At 35.7% G+C, this 18,778-nt stretch overlaps 1 protein-coding gene across 5 annotated transcripts in view; it reads left to right on the top strand.

The window, feature by feature from the left end:
• The window catches only part of BLTP1 (bridge-like lipid transfer protein family member 1), a 244,407-nt gene that overhangs the window by 160,750 nt on the left and 64,879 nt on the right, over positions 1–18,778 (top strand). For all 5 annotated transcript variants that reach the window (XM_058293107.2, XM_058293097.2, XM_058293100.2 and 2 more), the window contains 3 exons: positions 668–906; positions 4,935–5,179; positions 9,584–9,689. In XM_058293107.2, the coding sequence (XP_058149090.1) occupies positions 668–906; positions 4,935–5,179; positions 9,584–9,689 (590 nt within the window). The remainder of the gene's footprint in view (positions 1–667; positions 907–4,934; positions 5,180–9,583; positions 9,690–18,778) is intronic.

The following is an 18,778-nucleotide window of genomic DNA, read 5'->3' as shown; positions in this document are numbered from 1 at the left end:
TATGGAATCCTGAATGTGTACATAAACCTTAGTTTTAAAATATCCTAAGGAATTTCCCCTTATTATAATGTATTGACAGAAGAATGTAGTAGTTAATTCAGACTGGAGTTTGATTGACTAAATCTAAGTCATGCCTTTGGCACTAGTTATGTATGGTTCCTCATTTTCAAAGCAGAGATGGTACCCACTCAAAGGACTTTGTGAAATAAATGAATAAATGAGATAAAACACAAAAAACTCTAAGGACAGTATCTGGTACATAGTAGACACATAATTACTTTTATTTTTGGCAGTATTGTTGATATTGGAAATAATTTTAGTGGCAGTAGCTGTAGTGGTCTTGTAATCAACAGTGGAGTGCATAATGGTTAAGTCATGATATGTGGAATCTGACAAAACTGTGTTTAAATCCCAGTTTTGTATTGATGATGTGAATGACTTTGGCAATAACATTCCAGGAGTTTATATTGTTACTACTTCTTCTTCTTTACTTTTATAGGTCATCATTGTTTAATGGTTTTAAAGAGGCCTCGTTTGATTTGATATTGGAAAGAAAAATTTTTACAGTATATTTTTCCTATTTTTCACTAAGAACCCTGGTAATTTTATACAATAAAATGGTGACTCTTCTAATTATCTTTGTGGGGTTTTGTTGTTTTTTTAATAGCCCACAGCCTGTAAAAGAAGATATTGCAACCCCCCTACCTTCTGAAAAAACCCCAACCAGTGTTAATCAAACTCCTATTGAAACAAATGAATTTCCTCAGCTACCTGAAGGCTTAGAAAAGAAGCCTATCGTTCTTAAATTCAGTGCCATGTTAGATGGTATAGCCATTGGAGCAGCACTCTTACCATCTCTGAAAGCGGAATATAAGATGGGAAGAATGCGAAGTCATGGAATGACAGGTAACATTGAATTTTGAACCCAGCCTCTTGATAATTGATTTGTGAATTTAGTAACTTTTTTAATAAAAAGATAAATTTGGTATTTTGGACACTATGAAAATGTAAATAATTGTTATCACAACAATTTTAAATTTCATTAATGATATTTTCCAATCAAGTGAAAATATGAATCCATTTCCTTGAATGGCCAGAATAGACCCTGCTTTTGTTTGAATTCCTTTAAGTCATTCAGAACTATTGAGGCCATTTGTCCTATTCAAAGTAAGTTGTATAATGAACCAGTGTCTATAACTTCAATGCTGAGTTTTTATAGCCTAAATTTAGACTTGGTTTATTTTCACATACAGGCAATTAACTCAAAACAGAAGTAATTTGACTAATTCACAATAGCCACTTCTTTAGGATTTATTGATATATGTCCCGAAGTTTGTTTTTTTATTTTATTTTATTGTGAAATATTTTATATATACAAAAGATTGAGGTTTTACATGCATATAATTATAAGGTAGATGAGTCTGTAGTGTCACTGGGAAATTCAAAACTGTTTTCCAAAGTGGTTGTGCCAATTTACTCTCCCACCAGTATTAGAGTTCACATTGTTCTATATCCTTAACAGCATTTGGTATTGTTAGACATTTTAATTTTGTCTGGTAAGTATTAAATTGTATCTCATCAACCTTATGACTCTTATTTCATTTTCTTACTTTGTTGTACTTGTTAGGAATAAACTCAGGAAAAAGGGTATTGTGGGAATTGTTGTCTTATTCCTTTTTTTTTTTTTTTAAGTAAATCAGCGTTTCATTAATGATTATGATCTTGCCGTAGGTTTTTGCTAGGTTCCTTTTATCAGATTAAGAAAGTTTACTTCAATTCCTAGTGCTCAAAGAATTTCTATGAAGAATACTTGGTGAATATTGTCAGATACTTTTTCTGCATCTATTGTAATCAAAATGTTTTTTCACTTTTATTCCATTAACAGGATATATTAATAATTTTTAAAAGTCTTACACACATAGTAAGGCATATATACATGTATATATGTATGTATGTATGTACATATGTATTTATTTCCACCCCTAGAATTTTAGGTTTTCTTTTTTAGGAGAGTTTTATCTGGACCTGTATGTTATTAGAAACAGAAACACCCTAAAGTGGGTTTTCAGATTTTAGAAGAGTCCCAAATATTGGGCCTCCCAGACTGACAATAAATTAGACTCATTTTGGCCATTTATTCAGGGTATTCATGATTTAAAAGGATAAACAGAATCAGCAAATTAAAAACCAGATGGATAGTTGAGAACTAGGAAGAAATAAATATTTAGGGTCAGAATAAACATATTGCCAAAATATCCAGACAGGGACTGAAAATTCTTCTTCATGTGAAGGAAAAGGGCAAAAACAGTAAAAGAATGACTGTGCTAATGATAAAAGATGACCCAGTAACTGAAGATTTCTTTAACCTTTGTGTTTTTTTTTTAATTGACTTTGTAATAATATTACATTAAAAATATATATGTGAGGTCCCATTCAACCCCACCCCCCCACCCCCCCTCCCCCCCCCAACAACACTCGTTCCTATCATCATGACACATCCATTGGATTTGGTAAGTACATCTTTGGGCACCTCTGCACCTCATAGACAATGGTCCACATCATGGCCCATACTCTCCTCCATTCCATCCAGTGGGCCCTGTGAGGATTTACAATGTCCGGTGATTACCTCTGAAGCACCATCCAGGGCAGCTCCATGTCCCAAAGACGCCTCCACCTCTCATCTCTTCCTGCCTTTCCCCATACCCATCGTCCACCATGTCCACTTTTCCCAATCCAATGCCACCTCTTCTATGTGGACATTGGATTGGTTGTGTCCATTGCACCTCTATGTCAAGAGGAGGCTCAGATTCCACATGAATGCTGGATGCAATCCTCCCATTTTCAGTTGTAATCACTCTGGGCTCCATGGTGTGGTGGTTGTCCTTCTTCAACTCCATCTTAGCTGAGTGTGGTAAGTCCAATAGATCAGATTGTAGGTGCTGGAGTCTGTTGAGGCTCAGGACCTGGCTATCACATTGTCAGTCCAGAGATTCAAATCCCCTAAATATATCTTAAACCCCAACATTAACTGCACCTCCAGCACATTAGCATGAAAGTCTTATGAAGAGAGATCCCATCTGAGTCCAGATTCATCACACACAAACACCATTTCCAAAGAGGGGCCATCTGCCCTGGTAGTTAACCCCATCAGCCATGACCATAACTCCCATGGGTCTCTTTAGCCCTCAAAGGAACCAATATCTGGGGGTTGTATCTGCTTTATCTGTCTCTCTGACTCTGCTCAGTTGTGCATGAGGGCAATCCTTCTGCCAGCCTCCAGACTCTTTTTTAGAAACTCGTAGCCATATAAACTCATTTCTCCTTTCCATTTCCCCCTTACTTTAGGTCAAACAGCATTTTAAAGTCATGTTATTTTATGTAGACATGGATATTCTGCTGATCCGCATTGAACCTTCCGTATAAGGTCATTTTCCAGTTGCATCATCAGTTGGTAGTTGGTAGTGGTCCCTTGTTGCCAGGGAGGCTCATCCCCGGGTGTCATGTCCCACGCTGGGGGGAAGGCATTGCATTTGTGTTTTTATTTGCTAAAGCTGGTAATAGTGGTGGTAGTAACAACAGTGGTAGATAGTCCCCACCTCCTTGTAATGTGTAAGTGATAGTGACTGCAGAACTGAGTAAGAGATGTTCTAGGCAGTTGGGGCAGTTTTGACTTATCTGGGTATTAACAGATGGCACCAGTTGGTTAGTGAGCATTGCTGTTTTTCATTAACCCATGCCAACTGTAAACATTGTTGTATATTGAATGAGTAGTGAATGAGAAACATAGGAGGTGATTCTTGACTAATAAAGAGCACTAGGAATATGTAATAAACCATAATGTATATATGTATGCAAGATAGATCATTTAATATTTGAGTGGAAAGAATCAGTAATGTATAGAATAGTATCAGTAGTTTTGATTGGAGAAGCACATATACATTATATAGTGTATTTGGTGGACAATAATAGATTTAATTTTAATAAGGCTTCTGATATTCCTTCATACTTCATAGATAGTTGGGGAAATATGGATGGAGTAATAGTATAGGTGGTTTATTCACCATTGTTCAAACAACTGTGACAGATTGTTGATTTAAATTTAAAATTTCTGGGAGCAGACAGATGTGGCTCAAGCAATTGAGCACCCACCTCCTACATGGGAGGTCCCAGGTTTGGTTTCCCATGCCTCCTGAAAAAACAAAAACAAACAGCAAGCAAAACAAATGCAGGGGAAAAACACAACTCAAAGCTGATGTGTCTCAGTGGTTGAGCACCATCTTCCCACATACAAGGACCTGGGTTCAATCCCTGGCCCCTGGTACCTCAAAAAAAAAAAAAAAAAGTCCACATTTGGTATATGTTTTCATAATTACTTTAAGGTCAAAGATACATGTTTGTAAAATTTTATTTACTCTATTAATGTTTTCAGTAGGCACAATTTAATTGTTTTGACAATCTTTGTTATTATCCTTCCATACTAGTTTGGGGTCAGGAGGAAAGTTGTTAACTGTTGTTTTCTGAATGAAACAATGTAGTGTGGACTGGGAATTTTTTTTTTTTCTTCACTTGAGTAAATTCTCGTTATAACTTTTACAAGGGCAAATTCTTTCTATTCTACTACTTCCCATGTAGTAGAATATTTATAGTTTGTACATGTTCAAAAAATACAGATAATTTGTACATGTTCCTCTCATACCTAGTATGTTTGGCATATAATGAGCTTACTATTTACTGAGTGACTATTGTAATTATACTTATACTTAAATATAGTTAGGAAATATTGTATAAGCACCTTAAAAATATCCTTTTCATATCTTTAAAATTAGATTTTGAGATATCCGTACATTTTTTGTAGGGACCATTTTTGGAACAAATGAGGAACAAATGAGTGCATGAACAAGTAACTAATAAACAATTTCTCTTACTTCTTCCAGGAGCACAGACAAGGTTTACATTTGAGCTGCCAAATCATAGATTGCGCTTTACTTCAAAAGTTTCTGCCACAGATATGTCAACCATTCCTCCTTCTGCCAGTCTTAACCTTCCTCCTGTTACTATGTCAGGGAAATATATAATGGAAGAACATGATAGTTATTCAGATCAAGTGTGGAGTATAGATGAACTGCCTTCTAAACAAGGGTACTATTTACAGGGAAATTATCTACGTTGTGTGGCAGAAGTAAGTTTACTTTATCACTTTCTTGCTCTTTATAATTCAGGAGTCTTTTAGCTTTAGAAGTACCAAAATATGTAGTGATCCACACTTTTAAGCTAAATTACTTATTCCTACAGAAGAAATCTATACGAATTAGTTTTGTATATTTGTGTGCATGTTTGTGTGTGTATTTGGCTGCCTCTCCCTGTAGTTTTATTTAAACATGCTTTTCTTTCATGTTATCTTTGAATTTGCATTTGTACATCAGGTTTCACATCCATCTCTGTAATATTGTTATGGTTCATTTGATTATAAAAAGCTAACAGCAGCTACTAGTTGTTGAGTGGCATTGATTTATGCAGTCCTTAAAACAAAGTGTATTTGTTACCATTTTAAAAGTGAGTAAAATGAGCCTTAGAGAGATTGCATAAGTTTTACACGTATACATAATTGTTAATGACAATATAAAAGTCATATAGAAAGGTAAAATAGCCACAATAATCATTATAGTAATTCCTTTACTAAGGGAAGTTGAAAACCAACATACCTAATTATACCATTATATTTTCACTTTATATTTGTATCACTATCAAAACTATAAAAAGCATGTGGATACATCCTTTTACTTGATTTGTGGTGGAAAATTGAAACTCAGAGCAAAAACTATCTTCAAGTCTTGCTACTATCAAGTGAGAGCTGCAGGAGTCACTCAATGCTGATCTCCTTCCAGGCACACACTGCTGTTTCTCAAATTGCTTTCGTCTGTTAGTGTGTCAGAAACAATTGTAACCTGATGGAAAAGCAATTTGCTCTTAATGGTGAAAGGCTGAAAGCTTTAATAATAGGAACAGGATACCTCTTGTTACCACTGTTATTCACCATTGTTTTGGAAGTGCTACCCAGAGCACTTAGGGAAAGGAAAAAAAATAGATAGTGAAGGTTTCCACATTGGAAAAGAAGTAGCACTTTCCCTATTTTCAGATGACATGGTCCTATGTACAGAAATTCCTGAAAAATTCCAAACTTAAATGAATTCTGCAAAATGATAGGGTACAGGGTCAACAGGAAAAAACTGTAGTGCTTCTATACACTAGTAATGAACAATCTGAAGAGGAAATCAAGAGAAATATTCCATTTCTGATAGCAACTAAAATGAAATATCTAGGAATACATCTACCCCAGGATGTTAAGGACTTGTACACAGAAAAACTACAAAACATTTCTAAAATAAATCAAAGAAGACCTAATTAAATGGAAGGACATTCCATTTAATGACTAAATATCATTAAACTGCTGATTCTACCTAAAGGTATTTACAGATTAAACATAAACCCAAATCAAAATTCCAACAACCATCTTTTCAGAAATGGAAAAGCAAATCATCAGATTTATTTAGAAAGGTAAGAGGTCCCCGAATATCCAAATCCATCTGCAAAAAGAAGAATGAAATTGGAGGACTCACTCTTTCTCATCTTAAAACTTACTACAAAGCCACAGTAATCAAAACAGCATAGTATTGGCACAAGGATTCCACATAGACCAACAGAATACAACTGAAATTTCAGAAATACACCCTCACATCTGTGATCAACTGATTTTTGACAAGGCCGCCACTCAATATGGAAAGAATAGTCTCTTCAACAAATGGTCCTGGGAAAACTGGATATCATGTTCAAAGGGATGAAGGTCAACCCCTCCCTTAGACCAAAATTAACTAAAATGAAATAAAAAACCTAAGTATTAGAACCCAAACTATAAAACTTCCTAGAAGAAAGCAGAAAACATAGTGAAACATCTTCAGGACCTTGTCTTAGGCAATGGTTTAACAACAAAAAGGCAAAAAACCCAATTAAAAAATGGGCAAAAAACTTGAATAGACATTCCTCTACAGAAGATATACAAATGACCAATAAGCACATGAAAAGATGCTCAACATTATTAGCCATTAGGGAAATGCAAATCAAAACCACAATAACTTAACCATTTCACACCCACTAAAATGGCTATTATTCTTAACAAAAATGGAAGAAAGAAGTGTTATAGAGGATGTGGAAATATAGGATCACTCATTCATTGTTGGTAGGAATTTAAAATGGTACACCTGCTGTGAAAAGCTGTTTGGCAGTTTCTCAGAGAATTAAGTATAGAATTACTATACGATCTAGCAGTTCTACTTATAGGTATATATCCAAAAGAATTGAAAGCAGGGAATTGAACAGATAGTTTCACACTGATTGCCAATAGATGGAAGTGGTCCTCGTGTCCCTCAACACATGAATGAACAAGTAAAATATACTATATTCTTTTCAATGCAGTATTATTCATTCGTAAGAAGGAATGAAGTTCTGATGCACAGGACAGCATAGATGGGCCTTGAAGACATCATGTTGAGAAAAATAAGCCAGACATGAAAGGACAAATATTGTATGGTCTCACTGATGTAAAATAATTAGAACAAGCAAATTCATTGAGTCAGAAACTAGAATATAGGTTACCAAGGTCTGGGATGGGCCTAGGGAATGGAGAGTTAATAATTAATTGGTACAGAGTGAGTTTTTGTTTGGGGTGGTGGAAGTTTTGATAATATACAGTGGTGATGATAGCACAATATTGTAAATGTAATTAACACCACTGAATTAAATATTTGAATATGGTTAAAATGTAAATTTTAGGGAGTGTATGTATTACTAGCATATAAATTTAAAAAACAATAACCATAAGACTATAGGACATAAAGAGTGAACCCTAATGTTAACTACTAATTATAGTTATAGTATAATTTTGATATTATCATTTCATCAATTGTAACAAATGTACCACCCTGTTGCAAATTGTTAATAATAGGGAAAACTGCACATGACTAGGGGTGTATATTGGAACTTTATATTTTCTGTATGATTCTTATATAATTTCTCTAATAAAAAATTCAAATAATAAAAAAACACTAAACTTTTTTTTAAGTTAATTTTGTTCTCTAAAACCTGAACCATCTGTAAGAAAGTTCTGTTGTTTCTTTGTTACAGCGATTACTGCTACAGAGGTAAATTTAATTTAAATCTGATTCATTTTCTTTTTTTTTCTTTTTTATCGTTTATTTTTGCAAGATATATCGACTTTTTTTTTTTCCACTTTAAAACATCACTCATTTTCTTTAGGACCTTTTCTCCCTAGCACTTCTCCAAGATTTGGGATTTATGTGGGGAAAAAAAAAGCATTAAAGAAGAGTATACAAAATTCTAGTAATTCAACACTTTATTTAAAAGACAGCTTATAAAGTATACTTCCTTTGTGCTTTCCACTCTGCAAAATAAGTGTCCCAAACTCTAGTGTAGCAATACTCTTGTTAATCCATTTGACAGTAATAAATGTCTAATCTAATATAGTGCATAGCAAAATTCCTTACTGTTTAATTAGAAATTAGAAAGGTACACAATTTGCCATTTAAGCAGAACACAATCCCAAGTTTAGTAGGAATAGTTAATTATGAACCTTTGAAAGAATCTAAAGGTACATCACTTATTGTAAAACACTCCTGTTTTACAATGGCCTAAAATAGACACACACAAAAACCACCTTTGTCCTTTTAATACTACTTTACGCAAAATAAGCATCCAGTGCAACTTAGGATATATATATAACTTCTCATGTAAGAACAGAATGCAAAACCTTTTTTTGCTTTCTTAATTTTTGGTCAAAATATGAAAACCCTATTAAAGTGACAAATGTTGATGTATTTATCTTATTCATAAGGCATGTTTTGTCTATCTTTTCCGTAATATTCAATGTCAATTAGGGCCTACTTTCTATTTAAACTGTTTATTAACTGATTCTTGCCAGAAATTTAATGCCTTGTATTAATGGCAGTAAATTTATACATATGTTGTATAAAAACTTGACAGGCTTTATCTGGTTTGCTAATTACCTCACACATAAGCCTCATGAGAAATGAGATCTAGTTTTGTTTTTATCCACAGTTTGTCCTTAGACCTTGTATGGTACACAGAGAGGATGGTTAATAAATATTTTACTGAATAAATAAATTTACTCTGACTTATAATGATGCTTGTCCATGGTTCTAAGGCCAAAAGAGTGATGATAAAAACAAATTTTACTCTGGACAAAATTTAAATTTTAAAATTAACAGATTTCATGGTTAAAATATAATTCTCATTAGTTTCAAAAGATTTTTCACACCTTATTGACCATGGTTATGAGGAAATAATCATTTTGAGAATGACTCATAATGGTGTCAAAGGCAGTAAAGTATTGGTTAATCTGAATATTTTTAAGCCTTGTTGAAAATGTTGATTCCAAATGGTGGGTAGAAAATTCTCTCTCCTCAGAATTTGGGTTGATTTATGTGAGGAAAAATTGTGTTTTAAAATTAATGTAGTCAGTGTTATCTAATATTCTGATTTTGTTTGGCAGGTTGGTTCCTTTGAACATAATCTCACAACTGATCTTCTAAATCATTTGGTATTTGTACAAAAAGTGTTCATGAAGGAAGTTAATGAAGTAATACAAAAAGTTTCTGGTAAGATGGCCTGGTATTTTATAGATGCAGATTTTAGTCTTATCAGCTACACTCTATTCCATGTTTCTGTGTTATTATCTTGAGTATTGATCATATCATTTTGAAATAAATGTCAATAACCCTCTAGACGCTGTGCATTCCTTTTCTAGCTTTCCCACCTACAGATTCTTTGCCTATTGTTTTTGTTATGTCCTATATTCAAATTTAAGATTCATAAACTTAACAGAGTTCCTCCATGCCTCCCCCTGCCAAAAAAAAAAAGTTTAAAGTATGTCTGTTAACCTGGCTAATTATTACTCACTTGGGAACAAAATTTAGATTATTATTAAGATTTCTTCCTTCGTCTATACCAGATTATGACTGGTTGGTAGCTATCTGACATATTGTCCCTAGCAACTTTATTATACATTTATGACATTACTCAGGTAGATTTCATCTGAGCTTCCTACTCACTGTTTTACATTTTAGCAGGAAATACATGTTTGATTACAAAATGTTTGTATAGTGTTATTTAACTAAGTGTGGGATAGGCCTCAGTGGTGTCTGTGTTTCCTCTGCTCATCTCTTCCAGCGGAGAGAAAGGTACCAGGCAATCCCAGAAGCGCTTGAGCAGACATGGCCTCAGAATCCTGAGTGACAGAGTAGAAGATAGCTCTGGACATCCTGGGATGCTCCCTCATCTCAGAGGCCAGGAGAGGAGGCAGTACAGGAAAAGAACAGCTTGGGCAGGACAGGGGCCAGGCTGGGCAGAGAGCTGGCTCTTTTAACTCCCCGCTAGGGCTTTTCTTTATCCCACATTGTCTCTGGGCCTCACCCATGTCTTCTCCCTGAAGTCACGCTGACTGTCAAAGAGACTTTGGGTCCTGAACACCCCCCTTCTTCCCTGGAGTGCATGTGCTAGTAGTGGTGGCTGGTTTTGCCAATTATGTCTTCCTTCTTAGAGCTCCTGACCAGCACTTCCCACCTGTACTATTCTCTTAAGAAGAACTTTGAGGATTTTTCTACCCACTAGCAAAGTGAGAATATGTGGCCATTCTGGCTCCCCATTCCCAGCTGCATTACCAAACTGTTAAAAAAAAAAAATGTTTGGCTGACTTTTTAATTCAGGAACTAAAGTGTTAAGAGGAAGGAGGGTGAAAATAAGTTGGCTCTATGTAACATCTTTTAAGGCCAAGCTTTTCCAGAATATATATAATCATATTAAAAGAACACATTGGCATCAAGGAGTTCCCCCTATGCTCATAATTGATTCCTATAACAAATTGATTGAATACCCATTATGTGACAGCACTGTGATTCTCTGCTTTCTTATTTATTTATTTATCTCCCCTTCCCCCCACCACCCTGGTTGTCTGTTCTCTGTGTCTATTTGCTGCATCGTCTTCTTTGTCCACTTCTGTTGTTGTCAGCAGCATGGGAATCTGTGTTTCTTTTTGTTGCGTCATCTTGTTGTGTCAGCTCTCCGTGTGGGCAGCGCCATTCCTAGGCAGGCTGCACTTTCTTTCACGCTGGCGGCTCTCCTTACGGGGTGCACCCCTTGTGGGTGGGGCTCCCCCACACGGGGACACCTCTTCATGGCACGGCATTCCTTGCGTGCATCAGCACTGCACATGGGCCAACTCCACATTGGTAAAGGAGGCCTGGGGTTTGAACCACAGACCCCCATGTGGTAGACAGATGCCCTAACCACTGGGCCAAGTCCGCTTCCCTCTGCTTTCTTAACATGTATTTTCTACCTAAGAAGGCAGAAATTAAGTATTTAGGTATTCAGTTACAATTATGATGAGTTCTGTGCATGATACAGGGTGTTAAAAGTCTGTATCATAGGAGGCTTCTCAGTAGAATTGATATACAAAACTTTAAGAATGAAGACTAGTTCAGAAAGAAAGAATATATAGTTTGCAGGCAGAGCATGTGGGGCGCTATTTGATAAGGCCCTGAAAGGGAACAGAGCTCATTGTGATAGAGAATTAAATTATGTAGCAGCTGCAGGTTTCCCTTGTTCTTGTAATGGCATCTGAGATCAGGAAGCTACTTAATGATTGCATTGAAGAGGCCCAGCAGAGCTATACAATTTAACAAGTTAGGTCACAAGAAATCAGATCCATTTGTAGTATTGGAGTTCTTCTGAAAATGGTGGAATAGAAGCCATTAAGTAAGAAAGCAATATGTAGCAAAATACCTTTTTGCCACTGAAAGTACTCCTACTTGGAGAACATATACAGGTTTTGATGTGGCCCGTTTACTTGGTTAAAATCATATCAGAACAAAGTCTGCAATATGGAAGTTAAGACTATTTGAAGCTGGCCAATTTTTATGAGTTGTAAAGAATATCTTCAAGACTTTTTATTACCAAATATGTATATTTAAAAATAAATAGGCTTTTCTATTAAGTAAACTTCTTTTTATCATGGGAAAAGCATTATATAGTTTGTAGTGTCAGATTACTACTGTAAGCCTCCCTTAAGGTGGTTTTGAAAAAAAGAGAAAACTTCTTCTTAACCTTTGGATTGCAATGAGTTAGGAAATACAAGTGTATCTCTAGTTGTTATGAAGAATGAATGTGATGGCAAAGAAGACTGGAAATTAATATTCTAATCATGAATACTTATTAATCACAGTGAAGACTGGGGAGATCAGATTGTGGTGCCAAAGTCATTTCGTGACTGGACCTGCTCCCTGAACCATGTTCCTTCCTGATTGTAGAGACAAGTGAAAGCTAAGAAAACGACTGAAAAAAAAGTCATGTATCAACTAGCTGTCCACAGGGCCAGATGGAACATAGGCATTTAATCATCCTATCATGATTAGCTAGGTAACTTGACTATAAGAAAAATAAGATTGATGGGAATTGTCATAAATCCCTAGTGTATTAGAGTATTAAATTTTCAAAATATAAGGGTACCTAACAATGTAAACATTGAAGATTATATAAAATATGCTTAAAATATTATATCAGCAAAGGTGATTTGAGATGATTCAAAAGAATTTGAAAAAGTGAAAGGCTTGCATTTAGACTATTTGAAGAAATTAGTGGTACTCATAAGTAAAAGAGCATGACTATTTCATTCACCTGAGGTAAATGAAAATTCAAAAGAACATCTGCTTTTACCTAAGTAAAAAGGATAATAAAAAGGAAATAATATTAAAAGAATGGAAATTGAGAAGATATTTGACAAGGTACAGAAATAGTGAAAGAAATGGTAAACCTGTCTGACCAAATTGCATATAGATATGCATGTCCAGATGAGACATCCAAGCTTTTTAAAAGAACTAATGGAGGAACTCTTGAACCTCTAAGAATGTACTTCAATAGGGCATAGGAGTCAGGAGAGGTACCTGAATAGAGGAAAAACGTAGTGTGTAATTTAAAGGAGGATAGGAAGGGGAAGTGGCTGTGGTTCAACAATTGAGCTCCCATTTACCTTATGGAGGACCCAGGTTTGATCCTTGGGACCTCCTGGTAAGAAAAAAAAAAAAAAGGAGTTCCAGGGAAGCGGCTGTGGCTCAATCGATTGGGCTCCCGTCTACCATATGGAAAGCCCTGGGTTCACGTCCCAGGGTCTGCTTGTGAAGGCAAGCTGGCCTGCGCCCACAGAGAGCTGGTGCAACAAGATGACACAACAAAGGGAAACAAGCAGACATAGAAGAATGCTCAGCAAATGGACATAAAGAGCAGACAGCAAGCAAGCCACAAGGGGGGTGGGGAATAGATAGTAGATAGATAGATAGATAGATAGATAGATAGATAGATAGATAGATAGATAGATAGATTAGCTAGATAGGAGTCCCAGACAGAGAAGTGCAAGGTCCCCGCAGCAAAACAACATACCAAAAAAAAAACAAAACAAATGATGCAACCAGATAGGAAGAAAGTCCCAAATAACTAACACTGTGATGGCTAACCCAGACAAAGTATCTGACCATTTATGCTTAGGATGTTATGTAACTCTTAGGAAAAATCTTTCTAATAATACCTTCTTAAACATATATTTTATTAAGTAATGCTAGTGATGTTCAGAAATTTGACAAGCTAACTACACTTTCGAAATAATTTACTAAGTAAAATAGATGTGAATATACTTAAATTATGTGTTTGTTATAACCTGAAATAAAACTTAATTTGCACAAAAGATGAGATAAATAGATAAAGATTTTTTAAGGACGTACATACCAGTAGGTTCAGCTATTCTTCAAACTTGTTTTTGTTTTTATTACTTAGAGAAAATACCAAGATTATCCCTTATTTAATTACACAAACAGAAAAGAGTGCCAACTTTCTTTTCTTTTTTTAATTTTTTTTTTTAAAAGAAGCTTTAGAGTACATAAATGTTATGTAAAAACTATAGGGGATTCTCATATGCCCATATGCCCCACCCCTTTCCCCTCCCACGCTTTCCCACATCAGTAACATCTTTCATCAGTATGGTACATCTGTCACAATTAATTAACACATATTGAAGCATTGCCAGTAATTGTGGGACTATAGTTTACATTATAGTTTACACTCTGTCCTGCACAATTTTGTAGTTTATGACAAAATATATTATGGTCTGTATCCATCATTGTAGTGTCATGCAGGACAATTCCAATGTCCTGAAAATGCTACCATTATTATACCTATTCTTCCCTCTCCCTCCCCTCAGAACCGCTGCTGGCCACTGCCTTATATCAAGGATGAAAGTTCTTCCATTGCTAGAATAATGATAAGTCTATAAAAGAATAATAATAAGTCTACTTTAGTCCATTGTTCATTCCCCAGTCTTGAGTATTTTGGGATGGTGATACCTACTCTCTTTCTAATTGAGAGGGGTCTTAGATTCCATGGAGTAGATGGGTAGAACTATCTTGCTTATAGTTGCAGACACTCTCTGTTCCTTGGGATGGGTGTTGTCCAACATAATTTCCTTATTAATTGTCCTGGGTGAGTCCAATGAACTGGAGAGTAGGTGTTGCAACTCTGCTGTGATTGAGGGCTCAAGCAACACATGAATGGACCAAACACTTAAGTCTCTGGGACATATAGTTAACAAGAATAGTTCTAATTAAAGGTTTAAATAAAAGGGGCAAAAGAGCCGTCTGTAAGGAAACTATAAATGAGTCTTAAGTTTATTAACACTGGGGAGCATAAATTACAAATTAAGGCCCACTGACAGGGTGCCAAACTCCTGAGCTTGTCAGTCCTGCTTATAGTGTATGGATATGTAGAGCCCTCAGGATCCCTGCTGTTTGAGGCACTGTTTACTATGGCAGTCAATGAGATCCTGCTGAGATGTGTATAAGTGTAGCCTCTGGAATGATGTCCCGACTCATTTTGAAATCTCTTAGCCATAAAAACTCATTTTTATTTAATATTTCTCCCTTTTTGTCAGGGTCTTTTTCCAGATGCATTGCTAGTTGGTGCTTGGTAATTATCCCTCTGTACCAGGGAAGCTGATCCCCAGGAATCATATTCCATGCCAGGGGATAGATAGTGCATTTATATGCTAAGTCTGGATTAGAGACAGGCAACATTTGAGCAACAAAGAGACTTTCAGGAGGTAACTCTTAGGCAATATATAATACTAGCCTAACTTTCAATTTCACAAGAAAAGGTTTTTGAGTACAATCATCAATATAAAGGGCCTGGCATAATGGTCTGTCTTCCTTCACTAGGCATAGCCCTTGTACTTGGCGGGGAGAAAGGGGTGGATTCTTGCCATTATATTATAGAATGTAGCAGGACTCCCCAGGATGGGAATTCAGTATTCCTTTGTTATTGTGTGGGTCTCCACCCACTGAGACAATGCCCCATGAGCATATGAGCATATTCATACGCCTTAGAAGCATGCCTCAGGTGCATCACTCCCCACGCATCCACCTATCACCAACATCCAGCACCAGTGATCCTCCCCTGCCAAAGTTGTGACCTTTCTATGATTCAAAACATCTCCAAAAATGAAGCCAACAAATTAACCATCTAAAATGAATAAGAAAATGAAATATGATAGTTTTAAAAATAACAAAATACCAAAAAATAAAATATGAAATAATATATAAAAAATTTTTAGACAGTGTCTTTCATCCCTGTAAGATCTGTTCTCTTGTATGTACAGTCACCGTTTCTTCCATATATTCCTCCAGTGTCTTACTTTTTAAAATTTTATCTTCAAAGAAGATTTAGGTTACAGAAATGTCATATAGAAAATATAGGGGATTCCCATATGCCCAGTGATCCCCCGCTTTTTCACTCTTCCCTATTAATAACATTTTATATGCAGATGGTACATTTGTTACAATTGATGTACAAATATTGAAGCATTACTACCAACCATGGTCAATGGTTTACATTATGGCTTATATTTTGGGCCTTACACTTTTATAGGTTTTGACGAAATTTAAAATGGCCCATATCCATTATTGCAAGATATGTAGAACAATTCTAACGCCTAAAAGTGCCCTATCTTACATCTATTCTGTTCTTTCCTGTGCCTCCCCTTGGAACCTATGATAACCACTAAATTTCAGTTTTTGAAGAATAAGATTCATAGCTACTTGCAATAATTTTGAGGGCTTGACATTATTGGTCTGTTTTCTTTTATTAGGTACTTCCTATGTTCTTGAGGGATTTTTGTCCCTCTAATTGAGTACATAGCAGGACTCCCTAGGATTGGAATTTAATCTTTTCTTGTTTATGGTATGGGTCTCCACCCACTGACATAACGCACTATGACAAGATGAGCATTAACATACTCTGTAGAAGCCTGCCGTAGGTATGCCCTATCATGTACATCCCTTCACACCTGATGCCCTGCACCAGTAACCCTCCCCTGCCATATTTGCCAAAAGAACATTCCCACCGTTATAGTTTTAACCACAGACCTCCAAATCCCTAGGGTTCACCTGTTCCTTCCCACCCCTCCCCACAATTCCATGGATAGTCCAACCCAACCCTCCCACTCTTTTCCTCTTCATCAGACCAGCACCGCTGAACCCAATCTTATCACTGCACCACTCTCACACCCATCCACTGCCCAACCTCACCCTTCCACCTTATCACAGATTTTGTCTGTATGGGCATCAAGAGAGCCAACTTCCAAAGTAATAATTTTGCCATTCTAATTTTACTTTCATATTTTTTGTGTTTATTGTACCTCAGGATTGCTCCTGAGTCAACTGCAATATGCTCTTGCCTATAAAGCCCTGAGAGAAACTAAGCATTTTTGGCTTAATGTCACCTATCCTATTTAAAAGAATATAGATATGAGTAGTTATAAACATTTTTTTAATGGCAGTATCCTAAAAATTCTCAAAATGTAGTTGTTATTGTATGTTATCCTTTTCTTTCCAGAAGACAATATGATTCATTCTATTTCATAGTAGGAAATGATGTCTCTAGATCTTTGAAGATCTGAAAGAAATGGGATTCCTAGTATATTCAATAGTTGTTTATTGAGAACTTACAAAGCATATGACCCCACACTAGACAATGAGGAAGTTACAAAGAAGTATCACTATAACTTAATTCTTAGATATTAAATAGTACAGAGCCTTAAGCTGTGTGAATGAATGAAATGTTAACCATTTTCAGAGTTTAAAGGACACAGAACACTTCTTAGGCAGAATTATCATTGAGGGTTTTATGGTTGTAGGAGTGATTTGAACTCATCCTTGAATAAGTTCTTTTCAGTGGTTGAATACATTTCAAAAGAGAAGGACAGTTTGAGGAAAGAAAATAGCAAGAAACTGGGAATGTAATGCTTATTTGGTGAGAATGAGGTTAAGAATTGTGGAGACATGAAGAAGATGAAGAAGAGTTACAGTAGTTGTGAGGAGTGAGTTGGATCACCAAGTGTCTATGATCCCTGACCCTGGGAACTCCATCTAATTGAGGAAATAGACATGTGAATAAATGCATTAATAATAAAACAGAGATATGTATGTCATGGCACATATAATAGATGTAAGGAAATAGAAGGAAAAACTAAATTCTCCTTGAGGTATAATAGAGAGGAGCTTTAAGTAAAAAAAATAATGTCGGAATAGTCTTTAAAAATAGTATCCAAGTTATATAAAATATTGAAAGAGCAGGATGTCCATAGGCACAAAGGCATAAAAAAGTGATATAAGGTAAGTTGGAGGACAGGATGTACAAGATAGGATGGGAGAAGAGACTAGAAAGGTAAGTGGAATCCAAATTGTTTAGGGTCTTTTGTACATGTTTATAAGGAATTTGGACTTTATTTCATGTATGATATTGAAATCATTTATGCAAGGCAGAGAATGATGGGTTCAAGTTAGAGTTTAAAAGACAATGGAACAAATGAAGATAACCATGGTTTTAATTTAGAAGATAGATTGAATGGGAGAGAGGACCGGAGACGAGAAGACCAGTAAGGATACCATTAGTTTAGGTGAGAGATGATGAGTCTACAACTTAAGAAAGTTGTCAAAACTGGGATGATGAGTGAAGGACAAAGTTAAGAGACATTAGAAGGTAAGATTCATATGAAATAAGCACTACTATTTGTTGATCACTTACTGTATGTCAGGCATCGTGCTAAGCATGTTATAGTATTACCACATTAATCCTCACAACTGCCTTATGAGAAAGTTATCATCCTCATTTTGCCATAAGAAAATTGAGGGCAGAACTAAAGTGATTTGATGACTGATTTGATCTGAGAAATGAGGGAATAAGAAGAGTTAAGGGTAAAGTTAGCATGGGTCCAGTATCTTTTTCAGGGCCTCTTTGTAGTTTAAGAGTAAAAATGGAGAAAAAGGATCATTTTTTGAACATTTGAAGCTGAAGAAGTTAAAGAACTAGTCTAGCATGTTACTGGAGGACAGAGTTTAAGTACCTGAGCATGTTTAACAGGTAGTCAGTTTTCTTTATAATTAAAGTATTACGCAAATTGGAGAAGTCCTTAAATTGAAGAAAGTCAAGATGAAGAATTGTTTGCTGATAGAGGGCTTAGAAAATGGTGTAGTCAGGTGTTTAAGAGTATAAACTCTGGAGCCCCACTAGCTAGATTCCTCTGCTGGCTTTGAGATGTTAGACAGGTCACCAAACCTTAAGGTTTTGTCATTCATAGACTAAATATGATGAT

This window comes from Dasypus novemcinctus, chromosome 1 (assembly GCF_030445035.2).
Source record: "Dasypus novemcinctus isolate mDasNov1 chromosome 1, mDasNov1.1.hap2, whole genome shotgun sequence".
Classification (NCBI taxonomy): Eukaryota; Metazoa; Chordata; class Mammalia; order Cingulata; family Dasypodidae; genus Dasypus; species Dasypus novemcinctus.
This window is presented reverse-complemented; position numbering and strand designations above follow the sequence as displayed.